The sequence below is a fragment of the Pogoniulus pusillus genome, chromosome Z, assembly GCF_015220805.1.
Source record: "Pogoniulus pusillus isolate bPogPus1 chromosome Z, bPogPus1.pri, whole genome shotgun sequence".
Taxonomy (NCBI): domain Eukaryota; kingdom Metazoa; phylum Chordata; class Aves; order Piciformes; family Lybiidae; genus Pogoniulus; species Pogoniulus pusillus.
This window is the reverse complement of record NC_087309.1, coordinates 53,128,649-53,151,739: the sequence shown is the minus strand read 5'-3', so window position 1 is coordinate 53,151,739 and position 23,091 is coordinate 53,128,649. Positions and strand designations below refer to the sequence as shown.

The following is a 23,091-nucleotide window of genomic DNA, read 5'->3' as shown; positions in this document are numbered from 1 at the left end:
CCAGCAGGGCAGCCCCCAGTCTGTACTGGTCCCTGTTGTTATTCCTCCCCATATGTAGGACCCTGCGCTTGTCCTTATTGAAATTCATGTGGTTTGCCTCTGTCATTTGGAGAAGGTCATACTTTTTCATGTTTGTCTACTAAGTTGGCCCCATCAAATACTGTTTGTTAGTTTTGACTGAAATAGACCAACAGCTTCTCAGACTATGGCATAAAACCTCTTGTTTTCTGTGCCTGTATTTGAATATCTGGGTTTACTACCAAGTACTGTCAAAATTAATGGAGTTATTCTGGATTTCAGCTTTAGTGGTTTATGAGTTTAAAATCAGAATAATGAGCATTTTTAACACTAACACTTTTTTGGTGGTTTTTTTTGTTTGTTTGTGTGATGGTTTGAGTGTTCCCTGCCCCCCCACACTTTAGAAAATACCCAGACTAGTCTCAGCCGGCTCTGGGAATACAAATGAAGCTATTTATTTACAGCTGCCACAATATACAAGCAGATATTTACAGTATATACAGTTATATACAGAAATATACAAGGTAAAAGGTAATACAGAAGCACAACTCCCCTCTCAGAAACCTGAGTCCCCAGGAGGGGCTCTCAACCACCCCTGCACCTTCCCCCTGCCCCTCTCAACCTTACCCCAGTCCTAAGGAAGAATGGAGGTTCAGCCAAGAGGTTAAGAAGCAAAGGTGGGTTAGGCCAAATGGAAGGTGAGGTTAGGGAGATGCAGCTCAGTCAGCAGCCCAAGGCAGAGAGCAAGTGAAAATGGTGAGAGTGTTATCTAATGTTTTCATTTCTTCTTCCCAAACTCCTTAGCGAGACTTCTGAGGGAAGCAGACATCACCACTGTTTTCCTTTCACAGCCTATAATCTAGTTCTTCTTACCAAAACATTCTAGCTAGTTTTAAACTAGTACAGTTTTTTTGTTTTCATTTTTCCCCCTTTTTTTCCTGCTACTTTCTTTAGCACAGTGCCTTGTACTCTCAGAGATACAAAACTTGTATCTATTTGCGCTTGTTAATGTTCTGGAAAACTTGCCTGCTGTCAGTCATGCTGATCAGGGAGTGGTGATGGCCTTTCAGGAGGCAGCCTGCAGAAAGAACTGCAGTGTGGTGGCATATATTCCATCAGAGAAGAGGAAAGTGGCTGCCCTTGAGAAAATGGTGGCCTCCTCTAGGCTGCAATTACTCTCTGCCTATTAGAAGGATGTGTAATGTCCTCTAGGTGTTGTGCTGATTTTTCTGGATGAACGGCAGTGAGACTCATGAGCCAATGGCAGACATTGTGGCAGCTCTGGCAGTGTTAACCTCATAAGTCCTCATACCCTCTCAATATGAAAGCTTGTACCATCCTCCTATAAAGAGTAGGGGTCGGCTGGCAGGAGTCTGTCATTCTTTAGGCACTAGGAACCAGGAATATGGTCTTTCTTTGTATTTTAGAAAGAACAGTAGTAAACTAATTGTGGTGACAGGTTCCTTGAGCTTCTAGAAGCAGTAGTCCCCAGTTCACAAGCAAATGAAAAAGGTTTTATCAATGTGATTAGGAAATACTAATATTGCCATTTAATTTACCTGCATCTTCCCGTGTTTTTGTTTTACAACCCTAGATTGGTGAATTACTGAGCACCACACACCCTGCCAACAAAGCCAGCCTAACTCTTTTCTGCCCTGAGGAAGGGGACTGGAAAAATTCCAACCTTGATAGACACAATCTTCAAGATTTTATTAATATTAAACTCAACTCAGCTTCCATACTGCCTGAAATGGAAGGACTCTCTGAATTCACAGAGTATCTCTCAGAATCAGTAGAAGTACCATCGCCTTTCGACATTCTGGAACCTCCAACCTCAGGAGGCTTCTTGAAACTCTCCAAACCCTGCTGTTACATTTTCCCAGGAGGAAGGGGGGACTCTGCATTGTTTGCCGTGAATGGATTCAACATGCTTATCAATGGAGGATCTGAAAGAAAATCTTGCTTTTGGAAGCTTATCCGGCATTTAGACAGGGTAGATTCCATTCTGCTTACTCACATTGGAGATGACAACCTGCCAGGAATCAATAGCATGCTTCAGCGGAAGATAGCCGAACTAGAAGAGGAACAGTCTCAAGGGTCTACTACCAACAGCGACTGGATGAAAAATCTGATCTCACCTGATTTAGGAGTTGTGTTCCTTAATGTACCTGAGAACCTGAAGAACCTGGATCCTAACTTTAGAATAAAAAGGAGTGTAGAAGAAGCTTGCTTTACCCTGCAATATTTAAATAAATTGTCTATGAAGCCAGAGCCCCTCTTCAGAAATACAGGAAACACAATCGACCCCATCATCTTATTTCAGAAAATGGGAGTTGGCAAACTTGAGATGTACGTGCTTAATCCTGTCAAAAACAGCAAAGAGATGCAGTATTTTATGCAGCAGTGGAGCGGTACTAACAAAGATAAGGCTGAATTCCTGCTACCAAATGGGCAAGAACTAGACATTCCGTTATCCTACATCACCTCTGTCTCATCCCTCATCGTGTGGCACCCAGCTAATCCTGCAGAAAAGATAATTCGAGCTCTGTTTCCTGGAAACAGCACTCAGTATAATATCCTAGAAGGACTTGAAAAACTCAAACATTTAGACTTCCTTAAACAACCGTTGGTTACACAAAAAGACCTGACTGGGAACATTGCCAGTCCAGCTGTGAAACAAACAAAGCTGAAACAACGAACAGACAGCAAGGAGAGTCTCAAGCCTGCTGCTGCAAAGACACCACCAAGCAAGCCTGTCAGAAAAGAGTCTAAAGAAGAAGCACCGGAGCCTACGAAGCCTAGCCTGGCACCAGAAAAGACTCAGAAGCTGGAAAGCAAAGAGAAGGTTTTACTTAAAAAAGATAAACCAGCAAAAGTGGAGACCAAAACTACAGTGGTAGAAAAAGACATAGCAAGTAAAGAGGAACAATTAGTAAAATCTGAAACTCCTGAAAAAACGGCTACAGATGTAAAACCAAAAGTGTCAAAGGAGAAGCCGGTGAAAAAAGAAGTAAAAGCAAAACCTGAAGAAAAAAAAGAAGACAAAGAAAAACCAAAGAAAGAGGTTTCTAAAAAAGAGGAGAAAACAACCATCAAAAAAGAAGAAAAGCCCAAAAAAGAAGAGATCAAGAAAGAGGTTAAAAAGGAGGTGAAAAAAGAAGAGAAGAAAGAAACTAAGAAGGAAGTAAAGAAAGAATCTCCACCAAAGGAAGCTAAAAAAGAAGCTAAAAAAGAAGAGAAAAAGGAAATCAAGAAGGAGGAAAAGGAAGTGAAAAAGGACATCAAAAAGCTTCCTAAAGAAACAAAGAAGACAGCAACTCCTTCAGCTGAAGCCAAAAAATCAGCAGCAAAGCCTAAATCACAAAAGAAAGAGGAACCTGCTAAAAAAGAAGCAGCACCTGCTGCAAAGTCAAAGGAAAAAGGAAAAGTTAAGACTGTGAAGAAGGAGACCAAAGTCAGTGGAGCGCCAGCTGCCCTTGCAGCAGCTGGAGTTGCTGCCACAACTCTAGCAGCTGTAGCAGCTGCAGAAATCACAGCAAGCGGAAAGGAACTTGAAGCAGAGAGATCCCTTATGTCTTCACCAGAGGACTTAACAAAGGATTTTGAGGAATTAAAAGCTGAAGAAGTAGAAATAGTAAAAGAAACAAAACCTCAAGTTGCACTCATAGAGGATGAACTGAAACTCACTAGTACAGTACAGAAAGAGACCTTTGAAGTACAAAAAGAAAAATTAGATAATGAAGGACCTGCTGAGTCCTCTGATGAAGGCATAACTACCACAGAGGCTGAGGGTGAGTGTGAACAGACACCCGAAGAACTGGAACCTGTGGAAAAGCACAGGGTTGATGACAATGAGAAGTTTGAAGATGAGGGAACTGGTTTGGAAGAATCATCTGAAGCAGGAGATTATGAGGAAAAGGCAGAGACAGAAGAAGCTGAAGAACAGTTTGAAGATGAAGAGGAAAAGACACCACTGGACACTACAAAACCATATATAGAGAAACCACGAAAAACTGAACAGAGCTCAGGAGAAGTGTCTGAAGCAGATGCTAACATTAAAAATGAAAAGTATATAGAAAAGGCTGATTATGAAACCTCAGATGATCGTGCTGAGGAAGACAGAGAAGAAGCAATAGAAAAAGCAGAAACTGAAGAGACTGAAGAAGATGAGGAAGACAAAGCAGAAGACATCAGGGATGAAGAGGAAACTGAAAAAATAGAAGCTGAAGAGGATTATGTGATGGCTGTGGTAGACAAAGCTGCAGAAGTTGGAGAAGTTGAAGATAAGTATGGCCTACTCATAATTACACCAACAAAACGCTCAGAGCCTCAGTCTCCAGCAGTTGAACCAGCCTCTTCCATCCATGATGAGACATTACCTGGTGGTTCCGAAAGCGAAGCCACTGTTTCTGATGAAGAAAATAGAGAAGATCAACCTGAGGAATTCACTGCTACTTCAGGTTACACACAGTCCACCATTGAAATATCCAGTGAACCAACTCCAATGGATGAAATGTCCACACCCCGGGATGTCATGAGTGATGAAACTAACAACGAGGAAAGTGAGTCACCTTCTCAGGAGTATGTGAATATCACCAAGTATGAGACATCACTCTACTCACAAGAGTTTGGCCGACCTAAACTTTCTCCACTTCCAGATGCTTTCAATGGATTATCTGAAGGATCCAAAACCGATGCCACAGAAGGTAAAGAATATAATGCCTCAGCTTCCACCATCTCACCACCTTCTTCATTAGAAGAAGACAAATTCTGCAAGTCTGCATTCCAAGATATATATCGCCAAAAGGAAAGTGATACTCAAGGCACTGCCAAACTAGAAATCAAAGAACCCTATCAGGAAAGTGATGGAAAACGTAGTCCAGTCAAGAGTCCAGCTGACAGTTTGTCCCCTCCATCACCTGTTGCCAAAACACCACTGAATGAACGTAGTGTCAACTTTTCACTCACTCCCAATGAGATCAAGGTCTCATCTGAGCCTGTGTCCATTGCTGCGTTGCCTGAGGTACATCAAGGAGTTGCTGAAGAGCACTGTGCAAGCCCTGAAGATAAAACATTAGAAGTAGCATCTCCATCACAGTCTGCTGCTGGTAGTGCTGGCCACACACCTTATTATCAGTCTCCCACTGATGAGAAGTCCAGTCAGCTTCCCTCTGAAACCAGTGAAAAGTCAACAGAAGCTCCTGTTAGCTTTGAATTCAGTGAAGTCAAAGATGAGTCTGCAAAACTCAGAATAAGCCCTATGGATGAGCCTGTGCCAGACTCAGAATCTCCTATTGAAAAGGTTCTCTCACCTCTACGAAGTCCACCACTGATAGGTTCAGAGACCCCTTATGATACATTTTTGAGTGCTGATTTGAAGTTTCACAACAGAGATTACAGAAGCCCTGAGGAGAAACCTGAAAAAGAAAAATCACCTGTGCAGATGAGCCCATCCTCTGAAGCCAGTTCTGTTGGCCTTTTCCAAGAAAAACAAGATGAAAAAAGCATGGAGTTCATGGCAATTAAGGAAAGCTTCAGCCTGGAAAGGAAAATGGAGGATACAGAACCCAGCAGCTCCCAGTCTTCACTGGTCTTGGATGAGCGCAAGTTAGCAGGTGATCTCTCACCTACTCAAATAGATATCAGCCAGTTCGGTTCCCTGAAAGAAGATACCAAAATGTCCATTTCTGAGGGCACTGTTTCTGATAAGTCTGCCACTCCTGTTGATGAGGTTGTAGCAGAAGACACCTATTCCCATATAGAAGGAGTAGCTTCTGTCTCTACAGCATCTGTTGCAACTAGTTCATTTCCAGAACCAACGACTGATGATGTGTCTCCTTCTTTGCATGCTGAGGTTGGGTCTCCCCACTCTACTGAAGTTGATGATTCCCTTTCAGTGTCAGTTGTACAAACACCAACAACTTTTCAGGAGACAGAGATGTCTCCATCTAAGGAAGAGTGCCCAAGGCCCATGTCAATTTCTCCACCTGATTTCTCACCTAAAACTGCAAAATCAAGAACACCAGTGCGTGATCACAGATCTCCTGAGCAGTCAACTATGTCAGTGGAATTTGGTCAGGAGTCTCCTGAGCAGTCTTTAGCAATGGACTTTAGCAGGCAATCTCCAGAATACCCTACGTTAGGCGCTAGTATACATCACATATCTGAAAATGGGCCAACAGAAGTAGATTATAGCCCTTCAGACATACAGGAGCCTACTTTTGCACGGAAGATTTCCCCTGTGGAGCATTCATCTTACTCTCAGGAGAAAGATATTTCAGAAATTATTTCAGTTTCTCAAATTGAAGCTTCATCCTCAACTTCATCAGCTCATACACCTTCCCAGGTAACTTCCCCACTGCCAGAGGAAACTTTTTCAGGTGCTGCTCCACCCAGAGATATGTCTCTACATTTTACCTCAGAAAAGGTGCAGAGCCTAGGGGAAAAGCTGTCACCAAAGTCTGACCTATCTCCATTAACTCCAAGGGAATCTTCTCCTCTGTACTCCCCTGGTTTTCCAGATTCACCTCCTGCAGTCACAGAAGCAGTATCAGCTGGTCACGCACCTTCATTGACACTGCAGGTGTCCTCTGTCAAAGCATTTGGTTACCAGGACACCCTAACAAAGCACAGTCCAGAACCTTCACTCAGCCCAGAAAAAGAGGATTCTGACAAAAGCAGCAGATCTCCAGAAGAACTTAATTATTCTTATGAGGCCAGAGAGAAAACTACTAAGTCACCAGAGGATATTAGCTATTCCTGTGAGCCAGTTGGAAAATCCACTAGATCACCTCAGGCCATGGATTATTCCTATGAGACAACCAAGACAACTACCAGGTCACCTGAGGACACAGATTATTCCTATGAGATAACTGCAAAAAATATGAAGTCATCTGAAGCCACTGACTATTCTTATGACATGGCACAGAAAACCAGTAGGTCGCCAGGTGCCACAGATTATTCCTACGAGATGACAGGGAAAACCACCAGGTCACCTGGGGCCACAGATTATTCCTATGAGAGCATTAGGAAAATTACCAGGTCGCCTGATACTATGGATTACTCCTATGAGACCACAGGTAAAGCCCCTAAGTCACCAGAAGGCATTAGCTACCACTCTGAGACAACTGGGAGAACTACCAGGTCACCAGAGGCCATGGCTTACTCCTGCGAGACTACTCGGAAAGCCTCCATGTCTCCCGAAGCTGCGGATTACTCGTTTGAGCCAGCCGGGAGAGCCACCAGATCACCTGAAGCCGTCAGCTATTCCTACGAAGCGAGCGCGCATTTCACTCCAGGAAAATCACTGGCAGAATCTCGTCAAGAGGTTGACTTGTGCCTGGTGTCCTCGTGCGAGTATAAACATCCCAAAACTGAACTTTCACCCTCGTTTATCAACCCAAACCCCCTGGAGTGGTTCGCCAATGAAGAACAGTCTCAAGATCAAGAGAAGCCATTAACTCAATCCGGGGGAGCTCAGCCACCCTCTGGGGGAAAGCAGCAAGGGCGGCAGTGTGATGAAACCCCTCCCACTTCTGTGAGTGAGTCTGCTCCATCTCAGACTGATTCAGATGTTCCCCCGGAGACTGAGGAATGTCCTTCCATCACTGCAGATGCTAACATCGACTCAGAAGATGAGTCAGAAACCATTCCCACCGACAAGACAATTACGTACAAAAGCATTGACCCACCACCTGTCCCGATGCAGGATCGCAGCCCTTCCCCAAGGCATCCTGATGTTTCCATGGTTGACCCGGAGGCGCTTCCTGTTGATCAGAATCTGGGTAAACCCTTGAAGAAGGACCTCAAAGAAAAGACAAAGACAAAAAAGCAGGGTACTAAGACCAAGTCGTCGTCTCCTGTTAAAAAAAGTGATGGGAAATCAAAACAAGTGGCTTCACCAAAGCCAGCTATGAAAGAATCTTTAGACAAAATTTCCAAAACAGCTTCTCCAAAAAAGAAGGAGTCTGTGGAGAAGGCAAGCAAAAACCTCTCTTCTCCAGAAGTAAAGTCTCGAATGGAAGAGAAAGATAAAGACACCAAGAATGCAGCAAATACAACAGCATCCAAGTCAGCAAAGACTGCAACCACAGGTAAGGAGAGACAGTAATTCCCTAATGTTAAGATTTTCTTAGTTGTCACAGTGAAGTCAGTTTGATTTTATATGACACGAGAATGTAGTTTACAGCAAATCCCCAAAGTCCAAGTTTTACATAGAAATTCAGCACTTAGAGGCCTCCACTTAAATGCACAAAATTCACTAATTTAATTTCAGTGATCTGAGGAATTTGGTGTGTCAGTTTGCTGAGATATACACAAAATATAAAGTAACTTGATACAGACTTCTAAATTGTTAACCAACGGATAGAACTGAAAGCGCTGCCATGGTAGGTGAAGCAGCAAAATAAACCACTGTTGAGAAACAAGCAGGCATTTTGAGAAACAAGAAGGCATAGGTCTCTTCACATAAATCGGTGGAATTTGATATTGTGGGAGGCAAAGGTACTATCAGCCATTAGATGCTCTTACTTTTCTGGATTAATTTTAAGTGGAGTATTGTTTAAAACTACAACAGTAGTAAGAGCACTGGCAAAGAACTAAGTATGTATATGGCATAATCTGGTTAGAGTCTTAGGCAGTAAGTGATGACTAAACGTGCGGAACATTGATGTGTGTTAAATGGCAGTTGTGTATTCTAAGGAGTTATTAAAGATTAATCAGATTACTGAAGGAGGCATTGTGCTAATCTGTTGGGTTTTGGCAGTTCTTGTTAGAAAGTGTTTTGGGAATACTTTGGGTTTGCTGTTGTTTAATGTTTTTTGACAAGAAGCAAGTCTAGAGTTTAGTACAAACAAGCCAGCATTCAACCAACTTTAATTTTCCCATTTTATGTGATCCACCTTCCTTTCTCACACCATTTGCATGTCTCTGTTAGTAGATATGCTTCAAAGCAGCACTATTAATTCCTCCTGCACTACACTGTTCCAGCACTTTAGCTCTGTATGTTATTCTTCTTTAAAGCATATTTCTTGTGTACACACTAGAGCAGAAGACAAAACTTTATTTGATAATGGCATTGAAGTGTAAAATGTAATGTCTAATATTTTATACAATCTTGACATCCACAATTTAGGAAGATTATATATACATATATATATATATATATATATATATATATATATATATATATATATATATATATAAAATAAAATACATTGAAGTTTAAATTCTCTAATTCAGGAAACCTGATTGTATTATGATGCCTATTTGGCATATTGCCCTATGATGAACTGCAGGTCACACCAGACACCTGTCATGGATTTACCTTTATAGTGTGTGACCATAAATAGCATGTATTGCTCAGATAATTATTTGCCAAGCTTCATGTAACAACATGAGAAGGCTGATAGAACATAAATGCTTATTATCTGGATAAAATTGCCCTGATTTTTCAGTTCACATCATAAACTAGTGTGTAGCAATGCCAGTTTTTTTGCGTGGTGTTTTTTGATTGGAGTGCTAAACATTCAAATTTCTTTTCAATTAAGCCCTTAGAACAAGTTCTATCCTATGTACAGCAGCAAAAACATTCTCCCCTCTACTGTTTGTCAGAAGTGGCTAACCTGTGTATGCAAATAAGGATCCAGCAGGCAAACAAACACTTGTTCTCAGTTCCCTGAAGTTACTGCTTTACAAGTTTCCCCTCTCATGTTTCAATTTGGCCATCTCTCTGCTCACGTGTGGCAGCTACCTGATGTTGTAAGGAAGTCTCGAGCATGTCAACAGCTCTTGCATCTTCTGGTATCTTGCTGATACCAGAAATCTCAGGAAGTTCTTCGCAGAGAGAGTGATTTGCCATTGGAATGGGCTGCCCAGGGAGGTGGTGGAGTCACCATCCCTGGAGGTGTTCAGGAAAAGACGGGGTGAGATACTTAGTGCCATGGTCTAGTTGACTGGATAGGGCTGGGTGATAGCTTGGACTGGATGATCTTGGAGGTCTCTTCCAACCTGGTTGATTCTGTGGTTCTATGACTGGTTCATACCTTCATGGCTCCCTGTGCAACCCTAGGTTTTATAATTGTGCCTTTGAAGAGCTGTATTTCTTAATATGGAAAACAAAACCACATTTTACTGCATGTTAATTCAGTAACCACAGCCTTGCATAGTAATTGTTGGATAATAGGAGGAGTATAGTAGGATATTACTGAGAAGAGTTCAGACTTTTTTTTTTTTGTTTATGTGGTAGTGAGTTTTTATTGTTACAGTTATTCAAGTTTCTCCTCTTGCTGCAATTGTCATTGGCAAACAAATCTGGAACATGTAATTAGATATAGCATGGTAATACTGCTACTGGATGCTTCTTACCTCAGTGGTTATGATTAATTAATGCCTACTGTTAACCAACCCACAATATATTCTTTTGTTGTTTGATTTCTAAGGACCTGGAAATACTAAGGTGGCAAAATCTACAGCAGTGCCTCCAGGACCTCCAGTGTACTTGGATCTGGTGTACATTCCCAACCACAGCAATAGCAAGAATGTTGATGTTGAGTTTTTCAAGAGGGTCCGGTCATCGTACTATGTGGTGAGCGGGAATGATTCTGCAGCTGAAGAGCCAAGCAGGGCTGTTCTGGACTCCCTCCTGGAGGGCAAGGCACAATGGGAGAGTAACATGCAGGTAGGCTCTTCACTGTTATCCCTACCTCGTAATTGAACTTTCTCTGGAAGCAGCTATGGTGAGATAGAGCATCTCTGGAGTACGTGGTGTCTGCTGGGAAATGGGGTCCTCAGGATGGACACCTTGTTTCACTGGTGATTTGTAACGACACCTGAGTGAAGCACAGAACTACACTCCAGTCACCCACTTCCCCATTTCTGGCCCTTCTGGCTTCTTGGTGGTGAAAAAAAGAAAACAAACAACTGGGCTGTTAGGCCATTTCATCTTGTTACTATACCATGTGTGATCCAAGTTTGGAGCCTTTGCATTTTGTAAGAGAAAGAAACAGGGAAAGAAAGAGAGAGAGAGAGAGAGAGAGAGAGAGAGAGAGAGAGAGAGAGAGAGAGAGCAAGCAAGAAAGCAAGGAAGAAAGAAAGAGAGAGAGAAAGGAGAGAAAGAGAGAAAGAGAGAGAGAGAGAGAACAAGAGCAAGAGAGAGAGCAAGAGAGCAAGAGAGAGAGCAAGAGAAAGAAAGAAAGAAAGAAAGAAAGAAAGAAAGAAAGAAAGAAAGAAAGAAAGAAAGAAAGAAAGAAAGAAAGAAAGAAAGAAAGAAAGAAAGAAAGAAAGAAAGAAAGAAAGAAAGAAAGAAAGATGTATAATGGTTTACATGGTAATCGTAGGTACTTGAAAATATCACATGCCTTTCCATCATGATCCATAAATGTACCAAACATTTGGCCATAAGAGCAATCAGTGCAGATCATCGACTGCTATTTCTCTGGAAAGTTGCATCTCAGCACCTTACAAATCCAAGGTTTTATTTTGATAAGCTACTTCTTTGCTAAGCTAAGCTTTGATAAGCTACCTTACCTGTGTGTTTAATTATTTCCTTTCACCCACCCACTTATGCAAGTATTCACTACAATGAAGACCCACTCTTTCTGTAAGAGAAACGTACCTGTTGGTTGGGACTTATTACAAAGATCTTTTTCTTTTCTGCTTTTTCTGCAGTCCATTCCTTAAGACTTCTCCTGTTTTGTATTGCAGGTTACTTTAATCCCAACCCATGACTCAGAAGTGATGAGGGAATGGTACCAAGAGACCCATGAGAAACAGCAAGACCTCAACATCATGGTTTTGGCAAGCAGCAGCACTGTTGTTATGCAAGACGAATCTTTTCCCGCATGCAAGATTGAGCTGTAAGAATGAGACCATGCATCACAAGATGAAACTCTGTTTCCAGAAATTCTCCAGTTTGACAACACCTTTTCTAAAAATCCAACCCATCTGTTTCAAGTGCTGAACTATATACCTGCCAAATGCTATACTTGTCACGGTGATGCAAGTCACTAATATTTTTCAGTCTTTGCTGATTGCTAAGGGAAGTAACAATATTCCCACAGTAGGGTTCAGACTACTGGAAAATACAGATCCAGTTTCATCTCTGCTGAACGTTTGGAAACCACGCACTAGCAACCCTGACTTCTTCCAGTTCGAGACATTTACCCTCTAAAGAAACACAAAGAGAAAGTGAGGGAGGGGTAGGAGGAGGAAGTAATAAATATTTAAATCTGCATTAGTCTCATGGCAATAGATGTATTGCTTAACTGCAGCCTGCTTATGCTCTCACATGAAAATAAAGTCTTGAATTTATATCAATCTGAGCTATCTTAAAGGGGATACTTTTTTAACAGAATTAAGTTAGCTAGAAAATAAATACTAATAGAACGTGGCTAGGAAGGGCCGTACAACCTAAACTCTCATCAGCAGTTTTCCACTTTAATTTTAACTCTGCATACTGACATACCATAACAATCATAGGCCAAATGTGCATGTAGTTTGCACCCCATCTAGAAGTCTAAAGCCATTCTTTCCACATGCAGAATTGTTGGTCTAAGGCATGCCCCCAGTGGAAGTCCACTCACTCCAGCCAGAACTGACCAGTCCACATGCTTGAACACCCATGTCCACTGTCAGCTAACTGAAGCAAAATACCAAAGCGGTCGGGAGTACATACGGTAGACAAATTGCCTTAGAAAGTGACTTGAATGTACAAAGAAACTCGATGCACTTATTTTTTAATGTCAAGACAGCAAATTTCTAAAACATCTGTGTAGGATCATAGTTACACCAGTAAAGAAGTGTGAGTGTGCATGTGTGGTACTAGAAACCTGACTGGTCAAATGGCTCAGTGCTACGAATTTCGTATGTTAGTTACGCGAACGCTTCACTGATGCACCTGGACAGGTCAGCAGGGCAAGATGAGCATTTTCTCGAATGCTTCTTTTGTGCTGTGGAAGCAAGATTGAAGTGGGGTCCAGTATCAGAGTTACGAAACTGAGTGAAACATTCAGAATGATGAAAAAAGGTTACCTGTGAGCCTGTACAGTATTCAGCCTTCCTTTGTCATACCTTATTTTATTTGTTTAATTTAAGAGTGGATATGGGAACAAATGTACAGAAACCTTTTTTTTAGCGCTATGTGAACTTTTAATAAATGAATTTTTAACAAAATTTTTCATTTACAGGAAAATGCAATGAAAAAATTTTCAGGTGAAGGCAATTTTTTTAGCATTTTTGTAAGATAAATGAATAATGTTGTTTAAGGTTCTAGTGAGAATGGATATTGAGGTAAAATTTATCAAAAATTATCAACTGCCAATACTTTTTTGGGGATGAGGGTGTGTGGAAGGACACCCTGGTGGCAAAATTAACCTATTAATGATGACAGAAAATGGGATTTGAATAGCCGATTGCCTAAAGCTTCAAGGGTGTAGCCTACTTTCTCAACCCGCACAAGATCTTGAAAAAAGAATAAGCAATAAGATAAAATACATCCCTTCCCTTCCCTTCCCTTCCCTTCCCTTCCCTTCCCTTCCCTTCCCTTCCCTTCCCTTCCCTTCCCTTCCCTTCCCTTCCCTTCCCTTCCCTTCCCTTCCCTTCCCTTCCCTTCCCTTCCCTTCCCTTCCCTTCCCTTCCCTTCCCCATTTCTTTTCCCTTTCCCTTTCCCTTTCCCTTTCCCTTTCCCTTTCCCTTTCCCTTTCCCTTTCCCTTTCCCTTTCCCTTTCCCTTTCCCTTTCCCTTTGCCTTTCCCTTTCCCTTTCCCTTTCCCTTTGCCTTTCCCTTTCTTTGCCTTTTCTTTTACTCTTCCTGTTCTTGCCATGTTCCTATTCTCTTTCCTTCTCTAGACTGCTTGCAGTGGAACAGCATCACTGTTCTGTGTTTTAAGACAGTTTGGATTTTTGTCTCAGAAGTTTTACCCCAGTTTAAAAAAAAACAAAAAAACAAGCAAGCAAGCAAACAAAAAACCAGCAGTTCAATTGTAGAAGGTTTGCAAATCTGAATTTAAAGAAGGTGTAAAGGCCTCCAGAATGGAGATATGTGCTGGGCTGTAGGATTCACCATTATGGCTGGTATTAAGTTTCACAAAGTAGTGAACTATGACCTCATTTTATTTTATTTATTTCAATTTTACATTGTTAGGGTATTTCTGTTTAATACATATATCTTTGCACTCCTAATTTTATGAGGATTTTTTTTTTATATACTGCTTTAGGGTCCTTTAAATATGGGTTCCTGAGGCCCATTTAATGCTGTGAATTACTGTTTGTCAGTTGTGGGTTTAGTTTATTTTAATGTCTTCTCTTTTCTTAGGTACCTCTAGCAATGCTGTTTTATTTATTGCTATACCTTTTTAAGTTGTTAAGAATAACTTAGAATGACTATGGCACGAAAGGCAGATGGAAATGTATTGTGAAAACAAGCATGTTTGCTGGGCTCATATTCATTCACTTAAAATTGCTGTTGTAGTACATAGTCTACAAAGTAATAGGCAAAATAGTTGTACTAATTCTACAGTTCTTTCTGCTTTGTCTACTTTCTTATATGGGTCAGATTTCAAACTTTTTGAGTGGGTGGGAAAAGATTTTCTGACAACACCTGACAAAAATCTCTGCTTTGGTAGAAAATCTGTTTTAAGTACAGCAGTGGTCCTGAGATTAATCTCACTTATGCCACTTACTCCTGGGAATCGGGAGCAATTTCACTACAGGCATGGACATAACAGTCATTTGGTTCTACAGTAAATTATATTGGAATCAAGCCTTAAGTCTCCCCAAACAAATTTTGATGGCTCAAGCATTTGTTTTACCTTTAAAGTAATGATTAGACTGTTACAGCTGATCTTAATACGTACATTCACCTTTTTTGCTGATAGAAGAACATTAAAACCCCAGTATGGCTATTCTGAGGTATCGTAATGCCTTTTTCCATCCATTCAGTTTCAAATGGCAATGGCACATGGGTGCAACACAGCTATGAACTCCTCCATTAGCTTCTCTTGCCCTTAATGTCTTTCCTGCCTGTGGAACTAATCTAACTGTGCTAGTCCTGGTACTACACAATTAGTTTAGTGTAACAGTCAACAAAATGTACCATGTACATTAGTGATGAGTGCTGTTGATCAGCATAAATTTCTAGGAGCATGGTTTGTTATTGATTAAAGATTCAATATCTGAGTGTAAAGACACTCCACATAAGTGATGGTATTACCCATAACAGCATCCCCAGTCATGATCTTTACGCTTATACTGCTTCATTCAGTGAAGAATTAACTTTGGACATCCCACTCCACTCCTAAACTTGGACAGGGCCTCTCTTGCATGCCTTTTCAAAGTCCTGTGGTGGGCCTGCCTTCATTGACCTCTCACTCCATCTCTCATAGAAATCACTTTTGCTTTTTTTTTTCCCACTTACTTTACATGTGGTGAATGGAGATAACTATGTACATGAAAGTTAGGGTTTTTTAATTGTCTATGATAGCTTACACATTTTAGGATAGTTCTGATACTTATTTACTAAGATTTAATCAATTTGTTAATTGAATTTTCAATCCCTCCCACCACAAGCAAGTCAGCTCCAAAGAGTGCTTACGGTGTATTTGGGACATCTCTGTCATGCGCTTCTCCTTGTTCATCTGTCACCAGAGGTTCTTGCTCAGTAATGATGTTTTGAGAGAAATAGTAATTTTGTTGGTCTGGATTTATTAGAAAAGCAAAAAGTATAATGTTTACACTTGCCAGGAACTGTAAGCTTTCATCTTTTCACTTTCTAATTGAAAACCACACACACACAAAAAAAACCAACCAACCAACCAACCCAAACCACTAAAAGCAACTAGGGGGTAAGCATTTCTTAGAACGCAATTATATTATTCACCTGGATTAAAAATGTTTGCTATTTAAAATTAAAAAAAAAAAAAACCACAAAAAAGTCTGTTTGTTGTGACATTACAAAAAAAAATCTTAAAAAAAAAAATTAAATAAAACAATGGCATTAAAATATATAGAGGGAAAAAAGAAAAAGAAAAAAAAATAGTTATTTTGAAACCCCAGCTTCTCCACATTAAACTAGCTAGGAGCTCCAGATGGCAGGAGCTACCTCTTCAAGACTGGGCTGTAATCACCACTGCAAAAGAAGAAACCTGAAATATGCTTTCACACATTTGCATGCAGCCATTATCTTCCAGACTATGGAAAGATACAGTCTTGTTGCTGGCTGAGAAGCACCTCACACACCTCCTCTCTCTTGTTCTGAATGGTGTTTGTGTCAGTCTACAGCTGTGTATGGTATTATGTCTTATAATCCTGCATCACTTCTATTCTATCCAGTCATATCTAATGTAGAAAATTAGTTTCCAGTGAAAGTAATATGTAGTGCTTTTATGATATTTGTGTGCAATATCCCCTCTTCCATTGAGGATATTTGATGTAAAGGAAACAAACTCAGTTCCACAATAAAATACAAAAGTGGTAAAGTGGTGTTCATGTGTTTCTTGTCTTTGTGTATGCATGTGTAAATTTTCCCCTTCCTTCAACCATGATTAGCTACTGTACAATGCATTTGCCTTTTTTTCTTTCTTTTTTTTTTTTTTTTTTTCTCTCATAAGATCAGTGTCTATTCAAGTACTGGACAAGAACTGATCCCTATTTAGAAACTGGAAGATAAACAAGGAAGATTACTTTTACCTTTAGTGGCACATGCGGTACCATGATGTGGCTCGTTTCTGTTCTCACTTCCATATCCCGTATCCAGTAGCATGAGAAAGCACCTCATTTTCAGTATGTAACATTCTGTTACATACTCATTGTGTCAGAGGTGATACCAAATAAAATTACACCAAACTGAGCCCACCCTGGTTTGGAAAAGAGGTCTTTTTCCAAGAGTGTTCCAAGAGGTGCCAACAAGAGTGTGCAACTTGTCCCCAGCAGCCATGGACACTTCCTGACTGCTGCTGCCCACTAATCCTGGTGAGAGGAAGGGAACATTTGGAGAAACTGCTCTGTTTCATTTTTTTTACTTCAGAAACATGAAGACTTTATCAGTCTTTTCCTCTACCGCTCCTAAAGGGGTGCTGTAAGATTATACTTTCTGCCTTTCTAGCTTTGCTTGCCAGTGCAATGCTTGCCATGGCAAGGCTGTAGCAACAGTCAACTTTTAGCCTGGGGAGATGGTAGTGACAGGAAAGCAGGTAAAGTCTGAGGGAGCAGGGAGCAAAGGATTCTTGCTCCCAGGAGAAGTAGTGGTCCTATGGGAATTTCTTCACCCTCAAACAGCAGTACTTTTGTGAACCCTTCTACATCTCCACTGTCTAAGCTTTCATCTGTAACTTCTAATGACATCATTAAGAAATACTTCACTTGGCTTGAATGGGACTAGTCATGGTGAAGTAGGGGGGGGGGAACCCCAAAAAAGACATAAAGGGTGTAAAAGATCCTGCATCTCAGGTATGATCGTGCACATGTCTACATCAAGGGTGTTTGAATTGTGATGGCAGAGTAGCATCAGGCTACTTAAAATGCATTACAATGATTGTGCAAAGCAGACCAGGTCAGGTGTCAACTCCTACTATTCACCTGCAGCTGCAGAGTGAAGTTCTGGATTTGTAGAAATGGGACTGCCCATGGTACCAGTGAATATGGGCAAGACAGCCTGGTCTGTAACATCCTGCCTGCTGCTTTATGATGCTGCTTTCATTTGGCATCTGAAAGCTCCTTTCTTGACTACAGAAGAGGAAACAAAATTATTTCTACTACTGCTATTAATAACCAAATTCAACCACCTTATTAAGTATATCAGACAGTAAGAGAAAATTACAGTCCCTCATATCTTTTTTATCTGTGTAAAATGAGGGATCTGTCTTCTGGCATCCTAGACCTGGAGACTGTTTAATACTGATTTCTAGTGTTTTGTGACTGTGAGGAAATTGTAGCTTTTCATGGTCCTTAGGATGAGATAAAAGAAGGTGTCCAAGAGTCCTCAGTAGTAGGCATAGCGACATCTGATAGTTTCAGTTGATTTTAGCATTGCAGCAAAACTCTTCGGCTTCTTAGAGAGTGCCTCTGGTGACATTGTATTTCTGCTACGTGATCTTTGCCTGCACATGAGCAAGTGGAAGCTGACTGTTGCCAGCTTCACTGCCAAAATAATTGCAAAAAAACCCCAACTACCTGTAAAGTCTTTTTAACCCCAGCAAAACCAGCAGCAATGCTTATAGAATCAGGTGCTGCTCAGCGGCGCGTATCTTGCACCCTTCAAAGTCAAGAGTGCAATTCCCTTTAGTAACTATGATTTCAGCTTCCCGAAGAAGTGGGGGGAAAATGGACACTCACTAATCTGTGCTCTGGGCTGTCATATGCATGTCTCAGCGGCACAGTGACAGCTGCTCAGGTCAGAAACCTTCTTGCATCGGTCAACATTTATCTGCAGCTGAAGTAGATCATCACCCCGGTCCCACAGCGTCAGCGTGATGAGAGAGCCTGGGATGAGCAGGCAAGCAGCTGGAATAGGCCACTGGGGGAGGGAGCAGGTGCTTGAAGCTGTGGGAAGGGACTTGATATTACCACTGTGTGTAGGACACAGGGTCTGACTAGGTCTGAGAGCATCTAGTAACCTTGTCTTGGCAAGGCCGGGTGTTACCATAAATAGGGCCCATCTGTGCAAGTCTTCAGGCAACATTTATTTGAGCTGCAAGGGAATAAATATGTAATTGTCCTCTTGTGAATAATGGATAATGACCTTTAGTACACCACTGGAAGTGCTTCTGCCAGTGACACTTGTGGGAGAGTTACTTTCTTGCCTAATCAGCAGTCTATTTAGTGTCTGCCTGGATTTGAACTGGAAAGCTGCTTTTTCAATGAAAAGGAAGAGATTTCACCTTTGGAGTACTGGGGTTCTTTTTCCCCAACAGCAGACAAATTCACGCCAACATACCAAAGGTTTTGCATTTGTACTGATTTCTGTTTCTCTTGGCTAGTACTGCTGAGAGAAGGGACTCGCCCAGAACCTGGGGAAAGACAGGCAAGCTGCTAACATTGTTTAGCACGCACAAGTCTGCCAGCACTGCACTGTGAGTGTGAGTGCAGGCAGCTGCTACTTAGGCTGCTAGTCACCTCATTTGCACACGCAGCGCTTTGACTGCACATGCAAATCTGCAGCACTGGGGTTTTCCTCTGCCTTTAGCTGTATAGACACCAGGGTAATAACTAGGGAAATTATTCAAAAGCTGTCATGGAGAAATCTGATCTAGTGTGAGGTGTCCCTGCCCATGGCAGGGGAGTTGGAGCTAGATGATCCTTGAGGTCTCTTCCAGCCCTGACAGTTCTATGATACTATGATTTTATTAATTCCTTTGGTTTGGAAACATGCTGACAAGAAAGAAACTGCAGTAGCTTTATTCTAAGTCATAGCTGAGCTCACAAGGGGTGACAGGAAAAAATAAGATGATGGTGTTACTCCTATGAAAGATTTTGCTCTCTGCCAGTCCCATCCACATACAGAAAGGCAGCTGCCTGAAACAGTGCAACAAGGAGCCACAACATTCCAAAACACTTGAGTGTAAGCAAGAATTGTGAGCTCACGTTGAAGGAGCAGCAGGGCACAAGTGTTCAAGAAAAGACTGGATAAGGCATTTAGTGCCATGGTCTAGAAGACTGGATAGGGCTGGGGAATAGGTTGGACTGGATGATCTTGGAGGTCTCTTCCAACCTGGTTGATTCTATGATTCTGTGATTCACAGGACTGCATGAACTCTCAATTTTTTTGTGTTGTGCAGAAATGTTTCCTCTTTAATTTTGTTATATGCCTACCTACATACATTTACATTCTTTCAGCAGTAGCAGCCCAAGACTACAGCTTTCATTCACAATGATTAGTCTTCATGGGGGACTTAAACCACCTTGATGTTTATTGAAGGAATGACATGGAAAGGCATCAGCAGTCCAGAAAGTTCCTGGAATGCATTGACAATAATTTCCTCCTCCAAGTGGTAGAGGAGCCAGTGAGGAAAATTTCTATGCTTGTTCTCACCAACAAGGAGGGACTGGTGGGCAATGTGAAGCTGCCATGATCATGAAAAGGTTGAATTCATGATCCTTAGAAGAAGAAGGGTACATAGCAAGCTCGCTAGCCTGGACTTCAAATTCCTAAAGGACCTGCTTAGTAGGGAACTGTGGAATAAAGCTTGCGAGAAAAGAGAGGCCTGAGAAAGCTGGTTAGTATTCAAGGATCATTTCCTCCAAGTCCAGAGGAAATGCACTCCAACAGTGAGGCCTGCGTGGATGAACATGTTGCTCCTGACCACTGTTAGGTGCAAAGAGGGTGGAAACAGGGACAGGTAACCTGGAGGAATGCAAAGAATTTGTCCAAGTAGCCAAGGATCAGGTTAGGAAAGCTAAGGTCCAGATAGAATTAAATCTGGTGAGGGGCATCGAGGGTAAGAGGAAAAGCTTCCATAAGTAAGTCAGTGAGAAAAGGAAGAACAGGGAAAGTGTGGGCCCTCTCCAGGTGGAGACAGGAGATCTGGTCACACGGGCTACAGAGAAGGCTGAGGTACTCAATGACCTTTTTGCCTCAGTCTTCAATGGTAAGGGCTCTAACCGCACCATAGAAGTTGGAGAAGGCAAGGACAAGGACTGGGAGAATGAAGAGTTGCCCACTGTAAGAGAAGACCAGGTCTGAGACCATCTAATGAACCTGAAGGTGCACCAGTTCACGAGACCTTAACGAGACCTTATCAAGACTTTGAGGGCATTAGCAGATTAAGTTGCAAACCCACTTCCCATCACATTTGACAAGTCATGGTGGTCTGGTGAAGTTCTAGCTGACTGGAAAAGGGGAAATCCACAATTTCAGAAAGTCAAAAAAGGACAGGCCAGTCAGTCTCACCTCAATGCCTGGCAAGATCATGCAGCGTTCCTCCTGAAGACTCCAGAAACTAACACACCTGGCAAACAAGGAGGTAGTTGATGGCAACCTGCGTAGCCTCACCAAGGGAAAATTCTGCCTCACAATTTTGGTAGTTTTTTACAATGGGGGACACAGAATCTGTGGATAAGGGAAGAGCAACTGATGCAATCTTCCTGGACTTGTGCAAAGCATTCAACACTGTTCTACATGTGTGCTAGTTTGAAGCAAGCTGGAATGTTTTGGTAGAAGAACTAGATAACGGGCAGTGAAATGAAAAACAATTGTGTCTACTTCTCTCACAGTCACGCTGAGAACTCTGGGAAGAAGAAGAAAACATTCTCCATTTTGTCTCTTACTTTTGCTTTTGCCTTAGACCTGGTCACATCTCATTAACCCTGCTCCTATTAACCCTGCTCCCTAACCTCTTGGCTGCACCTCTCTTCTTCCTGAGAACTGGGGTAAGGTTGAGAGGGCCGGGGGGAGGTGTTGGGGTGGTTTGAGAGCCCCTCCTGGGGACTCAGGTTTCTGGGAGGGGAGTTGTGCTTTTGTATTGTTTATCCTTTGTATATTTCTGTATATAATTGTATATAACTGTATATATTGTAAATAGCTGCTTGTAAATTCTGCTAGCTGTAAATAAATTGCTTCATCTATATTCCCAGGGTCCGTCTGAGTTAGCTGGGGCAAATATAAAAGTGTGGGGGGGCGGGGTAACCCCCAAACCTTCACAACATGGTCTCTAAATTGTCCCTCGTGGTCTCTAAATTGGAAGGACATAAATATGATAGAAAAACTACTTAGTAGATAAGGAATGAGTTAGATGGTTCAATGTCCAGATGGAGACCTGTGAGGAGTGGAATCCCTCAGGAACCTGCAGTAGTCCTGGTGTTAATACCTTTGTCAGTGACATGGACAGTGGAATTGACTGCACTCTCAGCACGTTTATGGATGACACCAAACTGTGCGGTGCTGTCAAATATGCTGGAGGGAAATGATGCTGTTCAGAGGGACTTTGACAGGCTTGAGAGATGAGGCCATGCCAACTTCATGAAGTTGAACAAGGGCAAGTGCAAACTGCACCTGAGTCAGGGCAATCCTAAGTACAAATATAGGCTGGGTGAGGAGTGGCTTGAGAGCAGCCCTGCAGAAAAGAACTTGGGGGTGCTGGTTGATGAATCACTTACTGTAAGTGGGCAATGTGCACTGGCAGCTCAAAAAGCCAACTGTATTCTGGGCTGCATCAAGAAGCAGGCAGAGAAGGTCAAGGAAGGCAATTCTGCTCCTCTACTCTGGTGCGGTGGGACCTCGCCTCAAGTACTGTGTCCAGCTCTGGAGCCCTGAACACAAGAAACACACTGAACTGCGGAAGAGGGTCTAGAGGAGGGGCACAAGTACAATGATCAGAGGGCTGGAACATCTCTTCTACGAGACAAGCTGAGGCACTTGACTTTGTTCAGCCTGGAGAAGAGAAAGCTCCAAGGAGACCTCATAGCAGCCTGAAAGGAGCCTACAAGGCTGGAAGGGGTACTTTGTATAAGGACATGTGGTGACAAGACAAGGGATGATGGTTTTAAACTAGAGCAGGATAGATTCAGATCAGATATCAGGAAGAAGTTCTTTACTATGAGAGTGGTGAGACACTGAAATGGTTTGCCCAGAGAAGTTGTGGATGCCTCATCCCCGGAAGTGGTCAAGACCAGGCTAGATGAGACTTTTTTGAGCAGCATCATTGAGTAGGAGGTCTCCCTCCATATGGCAGTGGGGTTGAAACTAGATGATCTTTAAGATCCCCTCCAACTGAAGCCATTCCACAATTCTAAAAGCTGCTGTAGGACTTGTCTGTACCCCTTCTCAATGTGGCTGGCTTCATCACAGCAGGTGATGGCTACTGCAGGGGGACATGCAAAGGTGCAGGCATCTAGACAGAAGGGCTTTTGACTATCTGGGGGCTAGCTGCACTCCTAGGTGTTGACAGAAGTGTTCTGCAAACTTCTTCTTAAAGTTAGTTCAGCAAGAAGCTGAAAAATGGGTTGTGTGTGCAGCATGATTTATCAGAGTCAAGCCTATCTTAAGTTTTCGTGGAGTGGGCAGAAGAAAAGCTGGTAAGTCAAGTTAGCTGGCATTCTGTTGGTTTTTTATACTGCTGCATTTGTTGTCCAAGAGTGTCTTCCA

General features: G+C 42.1%; 1 protein-coding gene across 1 annotated transcript in view; it reads left to right on the top strand.

Moving 5' to 3' along the window:
* The window catches only part of MAP1B (microtubule associated protein 1B), an 83,363-nt gene extending 66,874 nt beyond the window's left edge, over positions 1-16,489 (top strand). The window contains exons 5-7 of the mRNA XM_064140550.1: positions 1,613-8,111; positions 10,458-10,696; positions 11,722-16,489. Coding sequence (XP_063996620.1) covers positions 1,613-8,111; positions 10,458-10,696; positions 11,722-11,877 — 6,894 coding nt within the window. The 3' untranslated portion in view covers positions 11,878-16,489. The remainder of the gene's footprint in view (positions 1-1,612; positions 8,112-10,457; positions 10,697-11,721) is intronic.
* The last annotated feature ends 6,602 nt before the right edge of the window (positions 16,490-23,091 follow it).